The sequence below is a fragment of the Homarus americanus genome, unplaced genomic scaffold (assembly GCF_018991925.1).
Source record: "Homarus americanus isolate GMGI-L3 unplaced genomic scaffold, GMGI_Hamer_2.0 scaffold48406, whole genome shotgun sequence".
NCBI lineage: Eukaryota > Metazoa > Arthropoda > Malacostraca > Decapoda > Nephropidae > Homarus > Homarus americanus.
The window spans coordinates 6,156,151-6,179,897 of NW_024753828.1; the positions used below are offsets into that span (position 1 = coordinate 6,156,151).

Genomic DNA, 23,747 nt, shown 5'->3' on the forward strand with positions numbered 1-23,747 from the left:
ACAGTTCCACAATACTTGCACAACAATTGTCTTCAGTTGTTCTGCTAGGTTTAGTGTTTACACTGAGAGCATAGGCGAGCGGCTAACTGCCCCTAGGCAGGCCGCGCCTGCTTATACAAGCCTCGTCAGACGCTTCTCGAACATCCTAGAATCACCCAGAGACGCCTGGGAGATTCTAGAACGTTCTACCGTGATCATGGCTTATAATAATAAATATATTGGAACAAAAATGATGCAATACATTCTAGAATATTCTTACATAATTACAGTAATACATCAATATACACACAAAAATTTCACTACATTTACCAAAATAACTGCTGCATGGGACAGAAAACAATCAAAACACCTAGTTTACGAAATTATGCCTCGGCATAAAAATACAGTACAGTAATAACTCTGCTAGCCGGAATCCCACTTAACTGGAATTGAAATTTTCTCGGACAATCGTTCCCAAAGCCATAATTTTCTGGTAAATTCCAGCTTTGGGAACGATTTTCCAAGGGGCACTTTTTCTGGAAAATTTTACCAATACCCAGAAAATTCCGTTGATGGGGGATTTTTTTTTCCAGGTTCAAGAGATGAAAATCAGGTGCATTATCCAAAAATTAAAAAAAAAATATTCCGCTACCCGGAATATTCTGGGGATGATGGATAATTTTCCAGGTTCGAGAGATGATGTAATGCGCAATTTCTGGAACTTGCAAGAACAGTTTTTCATTACCCATAAAATGCCAGGGAGGAGGGATTTTTTCCGGTTTTGAGAGTCGTCTCGTTACCCAGAAATCTCTCATTCTTGGAAGTGCTCTGCACCAATTGTTCCGGCTAATGGAGATATCACCGTAGTTTGATCTAAGTAAAGGTCCCAATTGAGAGATTTGTTTCTAAATTGCATCTGCTCCATGATAATTATTACCAAGTTTCCTTCATTCAATTCCAGTATTGGGGAGCTGTGTTTACAAGGCTGTAAATGTGGCCTTATTCTTTCCTGTGAACACAGCTGAAGGGGTTGCTAGTGAGTACTGTATTAAAACTGAGGTGATGACATCGAAGTTTCCATCTTTTAAGTCATGAGTTTGATTTATGAACTTGATATACAAATTATTGTGAAATCCTATCAAATTGAATATCTCCTCTATTAATAGAACAAAAATAAAATAAAATAAGCTATTACCTGTAATCAGAAATTCAGGTAACAGATAAAGGTAAAGCATTAAAAAAACAAATACGTACTGTAATTTCATTCTCGTTTATTTAAATTCTTTTCTCACACGTACCATTATTAAATAACGAATATAATAATTCAATGCTACAATTACATATCAAATTAACCCGAATCTACGGTACATTATTTTCTTTCCTGCTTAAATCATTAAGCATCAATGTTGACCTTTTTTGAGTAATTTTCTGCATTCTGAAGACTAAAAGTAAGTCTTGAACCTAAAGCACTGTACATACATTATTAAAACTGTCATGAACTTTGTGACATTTTGGTGATAAAACTAAAATCTCACCTCAAGTAATACCCAGCACAACCAGTGTAGTTTATAACAAGTTCATAAATGTTAATATAGTCCTCAACATTGTAGCACTTAAGAATTATTCTGGTATTAGCTTGGGGAGTATAAGAGGTAGTACATATGTGTGTAGTAACAGAAAGAATCATTTTAGTCTTAAGTGAGAGAAAATTTGGAAAGCTTTATGGAATGACATGGTTATGTAGATCAGATGTTCGCTTACAAAGAATGTTAAGTGAGCAAGGAAGTGAATATATTTACTAATCTAGATATGGGAGAGAACAATGTGTGAGTGTGTGATATTTATACGTAGATTAGTGGGCTAGTTCATCACCTTGAGAATGTTTGTTTACAAAACATTGAAGAAAGAAGAATTTATATTTTTATTTTAGCCTTGAATAAATTATTTTTGTTTATTAATAATGTGATTGTGGTTAGATGAGTGCTGGATCTGTACATGCAGGGTGGAAAAATAAGTGTAGGATATACTGAGTGAAATGAGTGTGGATCACCTTCACTCTGAGAATCTGAATTGAGAAAATCCTAAAGAGAGAATTTATTACCTCGAGAAAAAAAGGTGTAATTAGTACTGTATCTGATAATTTAGAAATTTTTTAAAATAAAACATGAAAAGCATTTACAATTTTTTGGTGTAGAAGGAGAATTGTTAAAGCTGTCAGCATTATGAGAAGAGAAAAGAATTAAACAGGTTAGAAATTGCAGGTTATTACAGGCCTAAAGTTAAATCCACTAAATACAATGCTGAGTTATACTATGATATTATTTTAGGGAAGTATTTGCTTCAGTAACCACTATCATTCCATTATACTTTGCATCTCCTGGCCCATCATTAGCTCTCTGTCTGTTGGTTACAATTATGAACATCTATTGGAGTTTTCCTTTACTTTAGGTGTAATGGCAGAAACTGTTAATGAGAGCTATGATAGGGATTCTGTATGTGTTATTGGTATATGGTATTGATGATAAAGCCAACAAATGAATGTAATGAATAATTAAGAAATATGAAAGGGAAGTGTAAGGTAAGTGTTGTAATTAACTCATTGAGGGCTTACTACAGTATATCACTTGGACAGTTTACTTTCATATGCATTGCAAAATATAAGGGTGACATCTTCACATCGATTGGTTCTTACAGATCTTTAGCGTAAGTACGTATATTTTAATTTACAATATATTTTTCAATTTACTTACTTTATAGTGCATTTCTAGGAATGACAAGGGAAATAACTTTCACTCAAAGAATTTAAACATCAGATAAAAATTTTCTTGATTACTTTATTCATGTTTAACTAAAAGGTCTTAAAAGTTTGTTGAGTTTACTTCACTAACTAAGATTTTTTCCATTCCATTACCAGTTACACTACAAAAGGCCAATGTTGTATGAAACACTGTGGTATAACCTTCCTCATGAGGCCTATCACTATTTGGATAACAATAACAAAAAAATATTGATTTTATAGAAGAAAGTTCACAACCTTCACTACAACAAGGTAGCATCATCTAAGCTACATTCAAATGATGCACAATAATGGAAGGGTGTTATGCAATGTGGAAATAATGACAAAGTATAAAACTGATTAAAAGCAAGGTGCTCGTAGGGATACATAAGTTCTATGTAGAAGGTCTTGTGTTAAGAGAACTTAGCTAAAACACAGCACACTGGTGAATCACTTAGGAATGTGGGAATAAAACAAAAAAAGGATTCTTAACATAGACAGTATAACATAGATTAAAGGCAAAATATACTGTACGTACTCGTTGAAAAGAGAAATCGTGTGATATGCAGTTGAAAGTAACTGGAATAGAGACTGATAGTATAGAATGGCACAAAAATTACTGGAAGATTATTATAAGTACATAATGAAAAATAAAAGAGCAAGCATTTCAGTCGATGATGTTCGTTTTTAAAATATATCTTAATTTATAATAGTAATCAACGGATAAATGCGAGATTCAGATTAAGATTATTCAGTCTACAAGGTTTTCAGGAACACAACCCTATCATAGAAGTAGACTATTGGAATTTGTGCTCTTGTGAACTGTTCTACCTACACCTATAATACTCCTTTGCTAATAGTTTTTTGGCGGACTATACCAGGTGACAGAATAACGTTACAAATAGTACAGTACTATTAATATACAGTACAGGAAAGCAGAGTTAAGAACTAAGCATGTCAAGGAAGAAAGAAGTACAGTATAGACTAATAAATCATGAGGGTGAGGAAAGAAGCAAAGATGTTTTAGTAAATGGAGATCAAATCAGAGAGAGAGCAGTTGGTGAATAGCCAATTTGTTGCTTTTGTACTGTTGGCAGATAAAACCTATTAACACTCAAACAGACTAAAGGAAAACAGATCTAGATTTTAGAAGAGGTTTATGAATTAATACAATTACTGTATAACCATGGATCTGGGGGGAGTGAAATGGAAATGAAATACAGTACAAAAGTTTTAAAATTTAAGCTGTTGAAATGAATCATGTGAGTGACAGATGTGGTAAGAGCTAAGAGTTGAAAAAATAAATAAAATATAGAAAGTGGAATCAATAAGAGTGGAGAAATAATTGGTTTGCAGAGAGTAAAGGAACCACAAGGATCCTGTTTAATTCGGCAACTATCAACATCTTCGAAGAGAAATGATGACTACCGGTACAGAAAGAAAAACATTTCCAGTGTGTGAGATGAATATTTACATACAGAGCAAGGCTATAAAAGCAATTTCAAAGGTAAGAGTAAAATAAATAAAAGACAAAGGAAAAACAATAGATATGACATATGCCCCGTGAGATGTGTAAACTGACAGTAAAGACAATGTAAACAGAGGTGTAAGAAGCTAAGGTGTTTGGTTCATAGATTACGATGCAGTGTAAAGAGATGTGCATAATGGTATTTAGCTCATAGACAACTAACCCCTGTAGTATCATTTAACTTACAGGAGAAAAATGTGGACTTTAACAAAAAATATATTAATTCCTACACCAACATAAACAACACAGCTATGATATTCATGAAACAAATTTAATCTTATATCAAAGCAAGTACAGGTGTGTCAACATTTTCTAAAAAGGCCATGTTTTACCAAAGGTATATCAAGTAATATATCTAATTATCTACATTCATTAGTTTATTGACTCATTGATCACATTAAAGTTACTCAGGTGTCATCCAATTTGAACATTATTTCAGTTTAAAAGCAAGGAACTGAATATTGAAGGATGAAGAGAACAATTGGTATTTACAAGGCAAAATGCAATAGTTAAGTGATGTATTGGGTGATTATTTGATGGGTTGGATGAATAAGTTTTTTTTCAAATTTCTAAAATAAATGTGTATGATGATCAACTTAAAACCTCCTCCTTGTGACCATACATAATGTTCCTTTTAGAGAAGTCTCAATTATAGCACTGTGTAAGTTAAATAATGAAGATAGTAATATACATATGCATTCTGTTCTTTGTACTAGAACATTATAAATTAAGAACAAATATGTATACATTAAATATCACATATATAAGACTAGCATCAGTATTGTGACATGATTATTAGTAAGCAATACTTATTTTCAACATGTTTCACTCAAAGAAAATAAATACAGTATAACAAAATCTTCTAACATGCAGTAAACCCTCCAATTAATCCAAACATTAACAAATTCTGTGATTATTGGGAATTTTTGGGCTAACACTTCATTACAACGCACTGTGGTGGACTGATAAACATTACTACCTCTGATATCCCACCAACTGTGCTCCTTACCACTGTGTCATGTTAAACTCACTGTTAGAAATTTATTGTTCTGATGTTAATTTATTGAGTAGAATATGTTACTTTAGCTTAAGTCATGTTTATAAATATCATATTCATAATTAATAAGCCGAGTATTTATGTCTTTGGTAGAGTTATAAACAATTCGTATAAGGTAATTCAATAGCTCTAGCTACTGTAATACACAAACAAAAGGTTACTTATAATTAAGTGGTAAACAAAGTTTTTGTGACCAAATAACATCCTTCCCCCTGCAAGCTTTGGTAAATGGAGAGTTTACCGAAGATCTACAGTTACTAACCCAGCAATGTAACTTCTTTCTTTGAATGATCTTTTTCTTTCAGGAATGCAAAAAAGTATTGCTAATAATGAATATTTACATTTCCAGTGACTGAGACAGATCATAGTTCCTTAGATGAGAAGTAGTAAAAAATTCTCAGGTCTCAAGTTAACATTTATAGAAAGACAACAGACCAGGCATATTGCACATACTGTAATGGTAAAAGATAAAACCTTAGCCACTGAACTGTATGTCACTTGGCCACAAGAACCTACAATGAATGTAAACCATTGATAAAATTCCCCTTTCTGGAAGGTAAATGTATCATCTGGAGGGTACTTCTGACACCCAGTGATGCCCATACCTAATGGGAATATCAGGACTTCCGCTTAGTACAAATTATAGTATACCTTACAGTATATACTGTACAATATAAGTACAGTACAGGCATCCCCCAGGTTACGGAAGGGTTCCATTCCTGAAAATCTTTCCGTAAAGCAAAATTCTGTAACGCAAAACCACTTTTCTCATATGCTTCCAGCATAAAAGTTGAGATGCATTCCTAAGGAAATTTCTTAAGGCCCAAAAATGTGACACAAGCACGTATGTGTATGAAATTAGACAGTTTTAGCCACATATGATGAGTCATTCATGATGTAACATGATAAAAAATGAACAGAACACTCTAATTTTACTTACCAGAAACAATATTGAGTGCTGCAGGTGGTGGTGAAGTTGTGGGATCAGAATTACTGGGAGTTACCTCCTTACAACATCAAGTTTAATGTCCAATGTAATTCCTTTATGGAATCTTTTATCACCACTGCTTTCACTTGAACTTGATAGGCTTTTTCCACTCATCTTGAATAAGGGTACAAAGTAACAGCCACATAACTGAAAACAACCTGGGGAAAGAATTTAAACTGAGCAGCTCCATTGTTATGGTGATTGATGATAACTGGGGAGTTGAGCGGCCTTGTGGCCACCACAAATGCATTCACACACTACTTTTAAATTTTTTTGGTTAAATTTTTTATTAAAAATAGCATTTTTTTCTTTAAAATTCCATAGAGGTTATTTTCTTTTCTGTAACCCGAAATTAAGGTCTAAATTTGTAAGTTCCGTAAGGGCGAAATTCTGTAACCCGGGGGATGCCTGTATTTTCTTTAGATTAAATAACACAATATTTTCTGCACATATCTTCACTTACCATTGTAAAGTAGAAGAAAAAGCATTACATTAATAAGTTCTTACTAAACACCTGACCTGCCGATTTTTTATAATAAACTTTAAATATTTACTGAAAAAAGTGCCTCTGGCATCAACATTAACCTTAATTATCTAAACTTTAACTTATAGTAAATTATCCAAATAACCATAACATCACTGAACACATTCTTCATGACCTTCTTGAGCACAGGTATCACACCTATGCACCCATTTTCTAGCCTGACTAATTATGACCAGTCCTGTACAGTATTAGTAATAATGCCCTCCAAGTGACTAAACATTATCCTGGGTGACCACAGCTGCCAGTAACAACACAGATAATCACACAAAAACCCTCTGTGGGAAATATTCCATTACAGTAATTATATTCAAATACTGTACTGTATTTTGACACAAATATTGTAGATGAAAATATACATAGCTGACTTACCTTTAGGCAGCCTCATGAATTTCATGTCTTAACTTTTACATTGTGTAACATCTGTTAAAAGTGGCCACCTTTGCTTAGGTCATACGATTTCACTCACTTTTTTCTTCCTTGATGATCTGCCGGGAGAAAACGCTAATTAAGCATAATATAAAAATGAAGAAAAAACAAATCTTTCATAAACTACAATGTGCCAAATAACATGCACAATACATCTAAAAAGAATCTCTACATTTAATGGATACAAATGCATTATATAATTTATAGAGAAGTGAGTGACTGACAAATTCTAAGGCACTCCCAGAGAAGATAGACTGTACTGTATATTTTAATTATAAAACAAATGCACCTTGAAATGTTCCTAAAATAAAATATAACCTGAACACTACAAATAACTGGCTCTGCAGTCAAGTGAATAGAAAATTAAAATTTGTCCCTCTATCCAGCACTATTATTCTATGACAAACAAACTGTTGAGTAAAACTATGTGAGGCAACATCTGTTATTTCCAGAGGAGTGACAAAACTTATTTTAGTTATGTTATGTACAGTACATATTAGCTTACTAGCCATATGGGCAGTTGATCTGTTTTTTGATATGAACTTTTATTATCCAGTGTTAGTACAGAAGGAAACCTGTGATGTTTGGTCGAGGGTCACTTGTAGTGTATTTGTATTTCAAGTGTTAACCCCGTGTATGGGGACTTCTCCGTGCACAAAATCATCTGGCTTTTGTCTATTAAAATATAATAAGTGGTGTCCCCGAAGTGAAGGTGTTAGACAGACCATCTAAAATATGATATTGATCCAGTTACCAAGTAATTAACATATAAAGTATTGGTAGGTTGTATTCATATTATTTTATGTTTTAAATTACTTGTATCACCTACAATAACCAGGAACTATGACATTAGTGTTTAATAGAAATTACTGTACTGTGTACCATTAAAACTAGCCTCCTGACACTTGGTCCACCCTGCATGACAAAGATAATTTGTTTTAAGCTCTTCTACTTACTGTTGTGTATTTAGGTATTTTAGTCATTATATTAAATATGTGGCCATTATCATCACTTTTTATGGCCATTTTCCATACTTAGATGGAATAGCCAAGATTACCTAATGGCATGATGGTCCATTTGTCATCAGGAAAACATGAAGCAAGTTTTACAGCTGGATGCAATTCCTTTTACCAAACCACCTCTACAGCATAGGAACTGGGCATTTTAAGTAGGACTTCCAAACACCCTCTTAAGCTGGCAAGGATACTCCCTGAAGTAACCAAAGTTTACCCAATCTACTATTAATCATAATTTATTTGCTCATAAGAGACCCTGAGTTAATATAGACTAGAAAAAACCATCACTGCATATTTCTTTCACCAATAAGTAAAGAAAGAGATAACCTCAATCTCACACTAATTTATTTTTCCTGGTGTAACATCATCTTCATCTGCAGTAAGGTTTTATTTTTCAATTTTTATTTTTTTTATATTTCTTTTAAAGTGTCTTACTTATTACTGCAAGGTAAGCAAATATGTTAAATTCCTTGAACTGGATGTAGACAGATGATAGAATACTTGGGGGACACTATCACTGGTAAGTACAGACACTCAAGCCAAGAACTTGACTCTACACCCATGGCAAGAATTATGTTCTCTTAGTCCTAAAATACAGAGTCAAATACAAGATTCCAAACCAAGAGCACCACTAATGAACCCAGATATGTACACCTTGTGAGCACTGGATGTATAAGAGCAGCTGATACAGTGCTGTAGTTTTAGACATGCAACCCTTACACCACATTTGTCAAGAATATGATTAACATTAGACATCTGAGTGTTCATTATCCGTTACCAATTAAAATGGGGTGTTTGAGCCACCTACACACACCGGCTGTTATTAAAATTAATATAATTGACATACTGTAGTCCCCCAATGCTGCTCTGGAGTGCCTCTCAATATGTGAAATTCTACAGAAGTTAATAAATATCATAAAAGATATTTACGGTATAACTTTGAGTCCTTGAGACCAATGATTATTTTACTAGACTGATGAAAGCCAAGGAAAGGGCAGTGCTCTACCCTCCTTCAACTGTCCCCAAAACTTGTGTATACAGTATCATGCAAAGTCAATCACTATAGCCACAAGCCATATCATAGCAGTAGCACTAAAAATAATGATAAATCAGCTGAAAAAAACAAAAAAAAACATGCAACTTTACAATATGTGGCTAGATTACATAATATTACTGCATAAAATGGAAAACAACAATAAAGGTTAAAATAAAGTGCTACATGCATAACAGGGGCTCTTTGTTCCACAATGTTCTAATTGAATCACTTCTCAAGTTAGAATTACATCATAAAAATGACCAATAAGAGATCATCCTAAGCACCCATTGTTAAGTGACTGATTTACTAATATTCTATCCTCTGCTTGAGTGCTGCCTCTCAGTTTATTGACTGTATGAATCACCCTTAACTAATAACTGTGACTTAAAGTGTCTTAGTCCCCAAGGCTGCAACAAGGCCGGACAAGATCATGATTTCTGACATGACTCTTCGGAGTGATTGTGGCGAGAGAGAATTATTAAAGTGATATATTAGTGTCATAGCCCTACCACTTTGCTAATTCAAATTACATGTATTATCTCAACAATTTTGGATATACACAGACACTTGACACATACACACATACTGTTATTTTCTATATCTTTCTCTGGTGGTGAAGTGGTGGGAAGGACTACTCTGTGTGTGTGTGTGTGTGTGTGTAAAGACAATGTTTATGGTTACAAGTTGTATTTAAAATCAACATACTGTAGTGTTCAAGCAGTGCACAATAAAACCCCTGTAAAACATTTGAAACCGTGTAAAATGCATTTCTCATAAATTCCTGGTGAATAACCTTAATGTAAAAGAGTATCACTTGATAACTGATAACAACAACAACTATGGCAATCATCTCCTTCAAAACTTTGTACTCGTATGCTGAAAAAAAGTGTTTTACAATATGCATTGGACATGGATCAGTGTATAGTACAGTATCTTACAAATAAATGAATTCCACTTTAACTACACAGTCTTGATATAATGTTTCCTCTCTCTCTTTCGACCTGTGGGCAAGCTAATTTAACTTTGTGTTCCTTGAGATATATCATGCAGCTCTGACCTTAACAAACACCAACCATAATTACAGGACACAGATGAGACCTGGGGTTTGTCTTCTGATTAGGACTACTTTAGATTTTCTTAAAAATATATAAACCAAAGAAAAAAATATTACAACAGATTCATGTTTTTCAAATACTATACAGTTGGTCCTCATATTACGCGGTTAATGTAACCCGGAGGGTACCGCGGAAAGTGAGAAACGCGTAAAGTGAATAACATAACATATGGGATTAATTGAAATGGAGTCCGGGCCGATCCCCAAACTCCACTTTTTGACGACACACAACTACAGTATGTTGTAGTAAAAATATTATCTTAACTTTATGATGGCATGCACACACAATTAATAATTAAGAGAAACATCAATAATATTAGGTTTTTTAACACTTACATTAGTAGAAAAGATGGCTGGGCACACGGGGATGGGCGGTTGGTTCCGAGGCAGAGGGCAGATTATTGGCCCTCACCTGTATCACTTGTATCAATTATATCACTATCCACCACAGAGGCTTGCAGGGCCTCTTTGTCAAACCCCCCAAAGTTCATATAAGTCCATATCCTCACTATAATTATCACTATCACTGACTTGGGCCGGCTGTAGTGGGTGGCGGGTGAAGAACTGGTCATGTTTTGATGACTGGGCAACCTTGTGCGCACCATTTTCGCGCCTCTTACACAACATGGCGGATGGCGGGAGGTTTGGATCCAAAAATGGCGCGGCTTGCCAGCCGCTCTCCGCGTAATGGGGTTCACGACCGCGGAATGTGAAAATGTAAGGTTCTGGCAAGGCACCGCGTTAACGGTGAAACGCGGAATGCGGGACCGCGTAATATGAGGACCAACTGTACTGAATATTATTGGTCATAAAAATGTGATAAAATTTACAAGTCTACCCCTTTTAATATTCAAGCACTAGCAGATATCAAGACTCTACTCTTGTCTATATTCATGTGTCAGTTCAGTGCATTTAAGTTATCTATACTTTAATAACAAAAGTAGAAATATCCAAAAGCCTCAATAAATTTAACTGAAATTGTTTCTTACAGTGTGGTATCAGGGGATAAAAGGTATTACATTATTGTTTTGGGTTTTGTGTCCAGGTACAAAAGAATTAGTGCTTTGGGGAGATATATGACCTTCCCCAAAAATACCTGCTTTGGGGAAATAATCTCCCCCCAAATACCTGTACAGTAATATCTCCATTAGCCCAAATCCCCCAAACCTCTACCGATAGCTGGAATTTAAATTTTCCAAGGGGCACATTTTCCGGAAATTTACGAGAGAATTTTCCCGATACCCGGAAAAATTCAAGTATGGGGGAGTTTTTTTCCGGGTTGGAGAGATGAAAATTAGGTGCATTCTCCGGAAATTACGAGAAAAATTTATGGGAGATATTTTCCCGAGTTAGAGAGATGACGTAATGGGCAATTTTAGGAACTTCCGAGAAAATTTTTCTGGTACCCGGAAAATTCTGGGACGAGGGATTTTTTTCCAGCTTCGAGAGTCGTTTCGTTACCCGGAAATCTCTCATCCCCAGAAGTGCTCTGCACCAATTGTTCCGGCTAACGGGGATATCACTGTACACCTGTTTTGGGGATATAAACTCCCCACAACATTTGAATTTTTGCATATGTTTAAGTTCAGTTGTTCAAAGTTGAAATTAAATTAATATTTAGCCGAACACACACAATATTAGCTAACATCGTTACACAAATACAGTAAACATAATGACCTAAACACAGTACTGTACCATGCCAACTCCTTAACCACTATTTAACCTTCAAATGTCCTGAAACCAGTGTACAGTACGTACCACTAAACTCAGGAATTTACTTGTAATGCACTAAAGGGGAAGGAAATTAGTTGTTAAAAATAACATATACAGATTAACAAAAAAGACATAAATCATAAGTGTTAATAGTGTAAAGTATATTTAGCAAGACACTACAATTAAAGGTAGTTAGTTGTTAGAAATATCAAACATGTGATTAACATAAAAAAATAAATATCTGGAATTATCTTTAGTTAAAACAAACGGTTTGACTACAACTACTGTAGTACTAAAACAGGGGAATGGTTTGTGACCAAAGAACATGAATCACTGAACACATGTTTGTGACCAATACAAACAGACACATTTTGTACCTCTTGAGAAGAATAAACTAACAACTTCTTTCCTTATTGGAAGAAATAATATTGTTAGATATTCTTGAATAGACAAATTGTTAACAATATATAAATTATTAAATGATTAATTCCTTGAACACAAACAGAACCCACTATGAAATTCAACCTTTAATAAGTTGGGAAATAAAGCTTTGTTAACTCTATGGCTGCTGGAGAGGAGAAAACAGGACCTCAGACACAGTAATTGTTAAAGATAGTAGTTACAGTTCGGGCATTATCATATACGTAGTACAGAAAATTTCCATTTGTATGATGTTTATGGCGCTAGAATGTAACTCATACATAGGAAACCAATGACAGAGGTTTTCCCTAAGACTTTTTAACCTCTTTCAAGCATTTTCCTGGTCCATGAAGGACGACTGGAAATGAGCACACACACACGCATTTTCTTCCATTGTTAGTTTAATTAATTTACAACATTGTCAAAAGATATACAGGGGGCCCCCCAGATTCGTGGGAATTAGGTTCTCAAAATGGCCACGAATCACCAAATCCGCGAATAACATTTGTGGACGGGGTGGGGGGGGGTTGTTTGTTACATATTTATATGTGTAACAAAGGAATGTATAATCCCTTTATGTGTTTGCCCTAGTACGTCCTTCCCCAAAATCACTTCATGCACAACATTGCTTCCTGAATGTCCTAACCCTTCATTTCCAACACAAACATCCATCATCTCATCCCTCTACCTCTTTCTTGGTCTTCCTCTCTCTTTCCTACCATTCACCTTTGATTTATACACACGCTTTACCAACCTTTTACTTCCACTGTCACACTATGTCCATTAACAAGACCATCGTGAGATACCAGTCATGGTACAAGCAGACAATTATGATACAAGATTCTAGTCATGATGCAAGGTATCAGTCATGATACAGTACAGTACAGTACCAGATATGAGTCAAGGTAGCAGACAGCAACAATAGTATAAGAGCATTAGTTATACTGTTAAAGCCTTGAAATAAATAAGAAATTTTTTTATTTTCAGGGACCCCAGAAAATCATATGCAAGTCCCCCGTGCAAAGTTCACCAGATTCCACCCCAAGGCATTTTCAGAATTCAAGATGGCTACTATGTATTAAATTTTAATGGGAAAACACCCAAACCATCATAACTGCTGAACTACAGTCCTTAGAACAATGACTTTGGTGATCAGTTACATGTTTTTTATTTTATTTTTTACGGGAATTTGCCCACCCGGGCACAGGTCAACGACCCACAACAGGGCCTGGGGGGCGAAACAATAAGAACAAAGAAATTGAATATAGAGAAGAAAAAGGTTACCCGGTATACAGTACAGTGTTAATCTACACCATGAAGATGCCAGAAAACCAGCTTTTTAAAGTGAGACAGATTGTATAAGTATGGAAACACAGAAGAAGGCAGATCATTCCACAGTTTGGCTGTGTGAGGAAAGAAGGAGGCACTATAACGGGTTATTCTCTTGTGACCGATATCCACAGAGAAACGGTGGGCACCGCGGGCAAGACGAGTGTTATGAGCCCACGGCCTTGCCGGCGGTACACAGGATGCCAAATCCACCGAACATTGCCCGTTAAAGTACCTGTAAAAGAGTGTGTGCTCATTACAATGGAACCATAAACATTTTGTTGTGAGCTGCATTTATTACCAGAAATCCAAAATGGCTGCCAAAAAGGCCACTAATTGGTTCTGAAAACATTTACAGTGAAAAAAAAAATTGCATGAAATTGTCTGAGCATGGAAAAAAGTGGCAGTGTAGATGTAGTTGTTTGTGTGAATTTAATTATATAAGTGGTGGCTCTCAGAGGTACACTGCTGAAATAATCTGCACAGGGGGTCCTCATTATTTTTTACAAATGCTTCACATTATTCATATGCCATACTTGGTTATACAGATACTACAACCTCAATTTAGTGGACTAATAGGAAAGAAGGAATGTCCAATTATGCCGAGTCCATAAAATCCGGACATTTACTCCACTCTTTACGTATGATACATTAATGTAGACAATGTCATATAATCACCACACAGTACAGTATTTGATAAAAACTTATATAATGAACATCATCAAAGAGTACAGGAGTCCCTGGATATTTGTGAGTTTTGTATTTGCATCTTTGTGGGAGGCTATAAAATATTTAATATTAATGGTGCACGGTAATTTGAAAATTCTGCTGGCAGATGATGTGCCCGTTCATGCTGCTATCTACTGAGGGCACGGGAACTATGTTTTCATCAGAATATTGACTGTCTTTGTTTGACATTTGTTTATTAAACCTTTAAAAACTTGTTCATGAAAAATACTGTAACGTAAATACTGGTAGGACTGTACCAGTACTTCTACTTCTTACTGTACCGGTACTCTACAGTACATATTCAATATGACTAGAATGTGTTTTATTTATTGCTGTACAATATTTATATGATTAGTAAGTATTTCTGTGCTTTCAATTTCAAATTAACCACCAAATGTAAAGTTGACCATAATTGGAATTGAACCAATCCCTTATTACATTGATTTATACAGGACAAAACGTTTCTTTAATAGTATAATCGTTACATGTATGGACTTTTAGCAATGGGTCCAACATGAATAATGAGGACCCACTGTACAGTAATACTGACAGCACCAAACAGGTATAAAGATAAATATGTAAAAATTGAAGAGATGTTGTTCTTGGAAATATTAATTTTGCAATTCATACGACATGGAGGATTTTCCATACTAAGTAAATGCCTTCACAAAAAAAGAAGAAAAACCACAAGATAATATCAGAAACATTTTATAATAAGAACTTTAAGTTACTGTTATAGGAAGGTTAATGTTCACCCTAAGTGGATGAATTTAAACTAATGTATTACTTCCATGACATTCACTAGAATAATGTCTTTTACTAATATAAAGCCAAGAGAAAAATAGAGATCTTGCCTGAATAACCGCCAGGTTCAGCCACCATAAAGCTGTGCCGATTTACAATCAAGTACTGCAAGCAAGCTACCCAAACCAAACATGTCTTACACCTTATGAGAGCTGTTGATAGATGAAAGCTGAGAACCTGCAGTGTACACACCCCCCTTTTGAGGGGTGAGGCCATACAGTACCGTTGATGATATAACAATGGTTGCTCCGACAACAAACTGTGTGGATGGGGCAGCGTCTCCCAAGACCAGCCACGACACTAGAGTAGACATCACAATGGACAGCGAAGTGGCAAACCCCTTCAGAATGTTATCGGCGTACTTCATTGCCACTGACACTACCAGTCCACCAAATGCCTGAAATAATTTTCCATGTTAGATAAACATTCAAAGAATAGATTTAGTTAAGGTTACTTCAGTAGAATTAAAAGACTCAATATACAAATATTACCCAAGACAGGTCTGGTACAGTGTATTATACAAGGAACACCTATCCTCTACCATCTTCAAATAAGTTTATCTTGCTCTTCATTTATCATGATCCTTTTAGGTGAAAAACTGCATTTTCTGAATTTTAAATCCTATATATGTAAAATTATTGACTCTGGTGGTTATAATTTTTTTTAATGCTATTTGATAAAACACTTTTCAGTACATGAAATAAAATATGCCATGCCTAGCCAATGTGTGCCCCTCCCCCATCAAATTCCTTAGCGCCACTGATGATCATTACAATTCATTCTGAATGTTCTTTTTGTTAACTCACTTGTATAAGAACTACCATCCAAGTGGCAACGGAGTAACCCTGGAAGAACCCCCCGTCCTTAATAGCTGTACTATCACTGCTCACTGCTATCACAGCAAATGCAATAGAAAACATTCCTGAAAGGAGAATGTCAGTGTGAACAGTTTGAATTCCTTGTAGTTATATCATATTTTTTCTTTCTGCAGTGTACTACTGTACCTGAAAAATATTTTCAGCTCTATAATCAAGCTGATAAAAACTGCAAAAAATACTGATCCTGGTTATGTGATTGGAGGAATTCTTATGTTACAATTAGTAGCCGATTACAAACTGCCAAATAGAATTAGACAAAAAATTTTAAGCCTGTCAACTCAGTGGTACCATAGGCTTTTATGTATGAGATTCCCATACCCTGGGGCAGTAGCATCAGTTTTTGCTATATTCTGATGAAAAAAAAAAAAAACACCATACAACCCCAATTTTTTTCTCTTAGAACAGTCACCTTGGGTCCTTCAGGTGAGGAAAAGGCTCATACCTTTGCCCTGTGTGGTGAAAAACTCCTCTGAATGAAATCCAGGACTAGGCACAGCAACACCTAAGACTGAAGCACACAATTTTTTTTTGCTAATTCTGTTTTCCCTTGGTAATTGTCTCCTGGGAGACCCAGAAATATTTCTGACTTGAAAGAAGAGAAATGATGAAGAATATGACAACGTTTGCAGAAGAAAAGAAGAAAGCCTTCCACAATCTTCAAGATGTGTCAGAACAAACACTGATTACAGGAGGAACTGAACATGTCATCTCATCATGCTGCCAAAAATTCAAGAATTTTCAAGCATTAGTGTGGCCCGGGAACTCACTGGACCTTAACCTGATAGAGAAGGCATGGAATCAGGTGAAACACATGCTGTCAACAGAAACATAGCATCAATACCTCACCAGCAGAAGATTAAGCAGATATGGAAAATGAAGATCGGTTGTGATCATGACAAACACTTGCTGAATCCATGCCAAATCAACTTCAACTGGTGTACCTGTACAGTACAGTTTATGATTTGAGGCGGGTTAAATATAATGAAGAGCAGGAGATACTGTACTAGATAGGGTGAAGTGGAGGTTGGTTGAATGTATAAGGGGGAATAAGCGTAAAAATTATATACACAAGAAATATCTCCGTTAGCTGGAATTCCTCTTTGGCAGAATCCCTCTTAGCCTGAATTCTCCAATAGCCGGAATTGAAATTTGTTCAGAATTTTTTCAGGAAAATTTCTTTCAATTCCAGGGTTAGGAAAGATTTTCCGAGGTTGAAAATCAGGTGCAATTCTGAAAAAATAAATTTTTTTTGTAAACCCTCCAATTTTTTCTCGGGTCTGGGAACAAATTCCGAGAATGAAAATCAGGCATATTCTCTGAAAATTCCAAGAAAAATTCTGAAAACTCTCCAATTTTTTCCCCCAGGTCTGGGAGCAAATTCCGAGAATGAAATTACAGTACTGTATATGGAACTCTGTAAACTCTATCCAAATATTTTTCCCGGGTGTAAAAGCAAATTACTGTACAAGGATGAAATACTGTAACGCACAATTTCTGGAAAATTCTGAGAAACTTTTCCCAGTACAGTACTTGGACAAATTCCGGGGATGGGGGATTTTTTCCAAGTTTGAGAGAGTCGTGTTATTACCCAGAAATCTCTCAGTCCTGGAAGTGCTCTGCAACAATTGTTCTGGCTAATGGGATATCACTGTATACAGTACCTGTAAATATACGCGTCATAATGATGTCAATAAGAAAAATTATATACAGTATGTGACAAGGTTTACTATTAAGATACAGCTACAGTACCACGAAGAAAGTATAGGAACTCAGTACAGTACATCAGCTCACAAAATGACAGAAGAGAATTATGAAAAATCCCCTGTAGAATATGTCATATACCTATTTTAGTATGCTGGCATCCACACACACACTGACAACAAAGCTGTTCTTACCCAGCTGAATATTTCTGATGATCAATGATGTTTGTGTACCTCTCTTAACGAGTCGTTCAAAGTACACGCCCGAGAATCCGCTAGAAATACACGATACAAAAACTGCTAAAATTCCTAAAAGTCTCGATACTTCTGTGTTGGGGTGTTCATTGCGTATGTCAGGCGGTGGAAAACCTGCACCTTCCTCTGTGCCTCCGAGTATCACTGAATCACCACCCTCAAGCACCTCCACCTCTGGGGCAACTGGCAGAACCTTACTGTTGCTGCCATTACCATTACTGCTCCCCTCCACCTGAAAAACAAAGAGAGAGAGAGAGAGAGAGATAATTAATGATATCTAAAAATGGTATTTACTGTACTATATAAAGCTATATTGTATGAAGATGTATATATATATATATATATATATATATATATATATATATATATATATATATATATATATATATATATATATATATATATATATATATATATATATATATATATATATATATATTATTTTTTATTTAATGCCACGTGGGTTAATATAGTGATTTTGGGGCATTTTGGGCGTGAAAATTACACTTGAATGACTCCTGGAAAGTAACCCTAGTGACACCTTATGCTAAAATGTCTTCAATATACTGTACTGTACAATTGTTCATTTAACAATTGCATTTTCTTCAGGAATGTAACTTAATCATATATTGAAGGATACTTGTACAGTGTACTGAGGTGTGTGAGAGTTAATCACTAGCAAAAAACAAAGACAAAGGGAACACCATACTACAATTAAATAGAAAAATGGGATACAGTTTGTACAGATAATGTGAATCATAAAGGGATAAAGTGGAGTGAGAGAGAGCGAGGGAAGACATGGTGTTAAGTTATTCATTCTTCATTCCACCTTATGCAAAGACTTACCACACTACAGTACTCAGCCGGCATACTGTACACACGTATGATGGCAACACTATAAGTTAACCGTGACAACATAATACATAACTAGTGTAAATACCTGTACAAGAGAGACCCCCAACATGAGCAGACAGAGGGCTAGCCAGTGGATGGGTGTAAGACGCTTGCCGAGCATTACCCATGAGAAAATAGCTGTCGTCAGGATCTTTAACTGGTACGTGACCTGTACATCAGACCAAAATTGTAGTGAATATTTTTACCACTGAGAAACTATCACATTTTCAGTATACAATATAAATAAAAACACACAAAAAAAGTTCAGTAAAGTAATATAACTATGAAGAACCAACTAACCTGATATGTGGCAGCATCCAGGTTGGAGAGTGCAATAAAAAGCAAGTTGTTTTGGACGACATATAAAAAAGCTGGAATGGCCAGTTTCAATGTCTCCCAAATATTGATAAATACGTCTTCATAAAGCCGATTCAAAGTTGCTTTCATTACCTTACCTGTAAAAAAAAAAAATTATATGATAGATGTTCGTACAGTACAGGTATTTCAAATCATTTCTAAATATTACACAATGCCAATATTAAAAGAAAAGTAAAGGGAGGAAATTCAAATTGCATAAAAAACTAATGATTGGTTACCTGTCATCTACAACAACAAATACACACAAACTACCTCAATAACAGTGACATATTATAACAGTACAGTACATTATTATGTACAAGTTACATGTTACATGTACAGTATATGTGTATGCAACAGGAAAATATATTTCTAAGCTACTAAAATTCCCTTCCCAGACAAATGCTTAGCAAACTGAACAAAGGGCTATAATCTCCCAAACCCTGATGCAATGCTCTTCAATTTAGAAAATTCTTTACAAATAATGTAGTGAATTCATGGAATTCACTTCCACAAGAAGCTACTAATACAGAAATGGTGAATATCTCTAAAAACAGATTAGATGAAGTGTGGAAAGATCATTCTTTACAATATTGTGTGAAGTCTTGTAGAATGATGTCCCCTGAACATCTCCAAGATTACATCATGAACTAGTCCGTCAAGCCAAATCCAACATAATCCTGAACACCGTATAGGCCTACAGACCTCAATGGTGTAGACGACCATCAGAAGAGCCTACTCCTATTTTTGATGTTTTTATATATACAGGTACTGCAATTGCATGCATTTATCTACACACATTGCCCAGCAACATGGAAAATGATTTATCAAGAACAATGGAGGGATCCTACACAGGGCACTGGCCTCCTTCCCTCGGCATGGCCACCTCTAGTGATCAACAGAGTACTGGAGAAAGAAAAAGCAAAGCAGAGTCAAGTCTTGTCACACTCCCATGTCTTAAAACAACCTGTGACCTCTAATCTCTCATTTGTATGGAAGTGACTGAGTAGTGAATTACCACTACACACTAGGGGCTTAATGGGAAACCCCCCAAAACCCTGGTGTATATAGTCATGACTCGCTTTGAATTAGAGTCGTTATAAAAGAAACAAACAGCATTATCAAGACCAAGCAAATGACACTACAGTTTTATGAATATATTTTTGCCAAATAGAAATAACTTACCAGACTCTATGTGTAAAAATCCCAGGGAAAGTCCCAGCTTAAGAACCTCAGATGAGAAGACAGCAGTGGTGATGATGTATGGCTGATGGGCAAAATTAATTGACGTGCGGCTGTAACGAAGAAGCAGGACCATCGTTGAAGTTTGCACAGACAGCACCACCAGACTGAGGGTTTTGTAGGACAGGAGATGTGTCTTGAGCCATCCTCTGTTAGCAAAAGCATGGTGACCAGCAACACCCGAGGAGGTCAACCTCTCATCCACCTCACCCATCACACCTCACCTGTATAAAGTTACTCATTGTACATAAGAAGAATAAGAAGAATTAATGCAAAAGATTCATTTCTCACTGCCCAAGACATCAAAGACATCTTTGTTTATGTCTTTTCAACCAATAGTTCCATAACCATAGGCTCAGGTACACTCTGGTATCCTAATTACAGTACTGTACAGTGTATTTGAAAGTTACTCTTTTGAGAGGTGAGTACAACAGTCAATACCATGGAAATAAATTTTTGAGAAATACTGTATTTCTTTTGTAATTTATATTATAATAAATAGACATACAGTACTATACTGTAAATCTATTGAATCACAATTGCCGAGTAATTTTGACATGTCCTGGTACTGTATACAGGAAACCATTGGTATAACGGACACTGCATATAATGGAACCTGGTAATAACGGACCCCATGCATGAATACTAACTGGAAATACTGTAACATTGTACCAGGTACGTAATAAAAACAAACAGTAAATTACTTTTAATGTTTACAAAGATCGGATTCAACATTTATTAGTTAAGAGTGGACGAAAACACTTGGCGCTACGGGAGAGTTTTTGACGATAATTTTTATTTTTATTTTTTTTTTTTTTGCCTACAAAGCACATAGACATGAAATTACTGCCATATGATCAGTTTTGCATTGTATTTTACCCCATAATTTCCCTCACCTTTCATGCCCTGCCCACTACAGGTGATTTACAGTATGATCATAGATAGATAAACGGAAATCTTGGTAAATTTTTACAAGCTGCCCATAATGGTTTTGGACATGACACTTATGCTTTTTCAATGGTTTTTGATGTGTTTTCAACGATTCTGATCTTCATTTCTATCGCAAATGACTTGTTTTAGAGTTTGACAATCTTGGGGGACCTGTGGGAAATTGGGGTTTTTGGGTGAGGGGAGAGCAAACACGCATGATATGCTATATAAATGACCAAAGTTGGCTCATTTTTTCCGTTTTTAACAAGTAGTGAAAAGCCCAAATTTGAAAATCCAAGCCAAGTTTTTGCAAAAGATTATTATCAAATTCGAATGACTCACACCAAAACCCATCGGAAAAACCTATGTTTCATCTCAAAATAATTTTCTGTGCTTACCTAACCTGACCTGACCTGACCTAACAGTCATTGTTCAGAGTATATACATTACCTAGCCATGGGGGTTAGTGGGAGGCTCCACCCCCAGGGCCCCCAACAGAGCTTATAATTGAAGCAAACAGCCTAACCAACTATCCTAACCAAACCAAACTAACCTACCCTAACCTAACCAAATTTTACCTAATTGAGTGTGAGCAGGTCGGGACTCCCAAACAAATTAAGGGGATTTTCTCGAAAATGAATCATTCGCGACAAAAACGCTACTAAGAAAAGTTGTTAGAAATGATGAGATATACCTAGAACTGGGCCCAAAAATATTGTGGGAAATTATGGGCAAGTTGTAAAAAAAAAACCGTACTCCCCTATTACCTGCTTTACAGTATCTATCTATTGACAACACAGCCTTAGTCCTTGGCACCTATAGGGCTGCTACACCTGCCCTACACACCTACAGGGCTGCTACACCTGCACTACACACCTACAGGGCTGCTACACCTGCCCTACACACCTACAGGGCTGCTACACCTGCACTACACACCTACAGGGCTGCTACACCTGCACTACACACCTACAGGGCTGCTACACCTACCCTACACACCTACAGGGCTACTACACCTGCACTACACACCTACAGGGCTGCTACACCTGCCCTACACACCTACAGGGCTGCTACACCTACCCTACACACCTACAGGGCTACTACACCTGCACTACACACCTACAGGGCTGCTACACCTGCCCTACACACCTACTGTAACAAAATATCCACGTTGTTATAATTAACTTCATATTACATAAAAGCCCCGATTCCCTTTTATTTTAGGAGACAGCTGTATAAAACCTTACTAGCAAATGACTAATGGGTAGTTTAACTCACCATACACTTATACTACACTTATACATCATAAATAAGTTATTAAATTACTGAAGACTGACCTTATGGACGAGAATACATGAGACGGCCCCTACAACACCCTGGACTGAACTGAGAAAACTAAATAACCTAAACCACAATAAATAACCTTATATATCATGTTTTATGGATACATCTATGGATTAATTTAATAATTTTGAGTCTAAACATTATTATTTTTCTCTAAACTATTTAGGTAAAGTGAGTTATTTAACATATTAGGTGGAATTGTTATTTGGTTTATGTATTACTTTTAAACCTTTATGATCCCAGAATAGAAATATAAGAATTGATATGATGTTATAATATGTTATATACACAACTAAGATATTTGTTGTAGAGACACGATACTGTACTTAATGTTAAATGTTTTTACTTGTTGGTTTAAAGAGTTTTTGTCTTTCAGTACGACTCTTCCACCCCCCAGAGAGACCCCCAGGGAGACCAGACCCCCACCAGGAGAGACCCCCAGGGAGACCAGACCCCCACCAGGAGAGACCCCCAGGGAGACCCGACCCCAACCAGGAGAGACCCCCAGTGAGAACCCCAGTGAGAACCCAGACAAGGGAACTAACATTATTAAGCAATGGGACTTCATTATTTTTCTCTACTTAATAATACTTACAGTGATTATGACTGTAACTATTCACGAATAAAATATCTTCAAAAAGTCTTCTTGGAAAGGGAGACATTAGTTTCTTGTTAGTGACTTTTTTTTTAG

At 35.8% G+C, this 23,747-nt stretch overlaps 1 protein-coding gene across 2 annotated transcripts; it reads right to left on the reverse strand.

Moving 5' to 3' along the window:
• Positions 1-1,230: 1,230 nt before the first annotated feature.
• LOC121855463 (UDP-N-acetylglucosamine transporter-like) lies at positions 1,231-23,099 on the reverse strand. Of its 2 annotated transcripts, XR_006086796.1 has the most exons (9): positions 23,050-23,099; positions 20,729-21,009; positions 19,487-19,641; positions 19,233-19,355; positions 18,233-18,524; positions 16,266-16,381; positions 15,602-15,856; positions 7,242-7,357; positions 1,231-6,486 (listed from the first exon to the last, which is right to left on the reverse strand). XR_006086796.1 is itself a non-coding variant. In XM_042350406.1 (8 exons), the coding sequence occupies exons 2-8, from the start codon at positions 20,997-20,999 to the stop codon at positions 7,331-7,333; spliced, it is 1,239 nt and encodes a 412-aa protein (XP_042206340.1). In that variant the 5' UTR covers positions 21,000-21,009; positions 23,050-23,099; the 3' UTR covers positions 1,231-7,330. The 2 variants fall into 2 exon arrangements, 1 of the variants encoding a protein (XP_042206340.1); XM_042350406.1 differs by having other exon boundaries at positions 1,231-7,357.
• Positions 23,100-23,747: the final 648 nt, after the last annotated feature.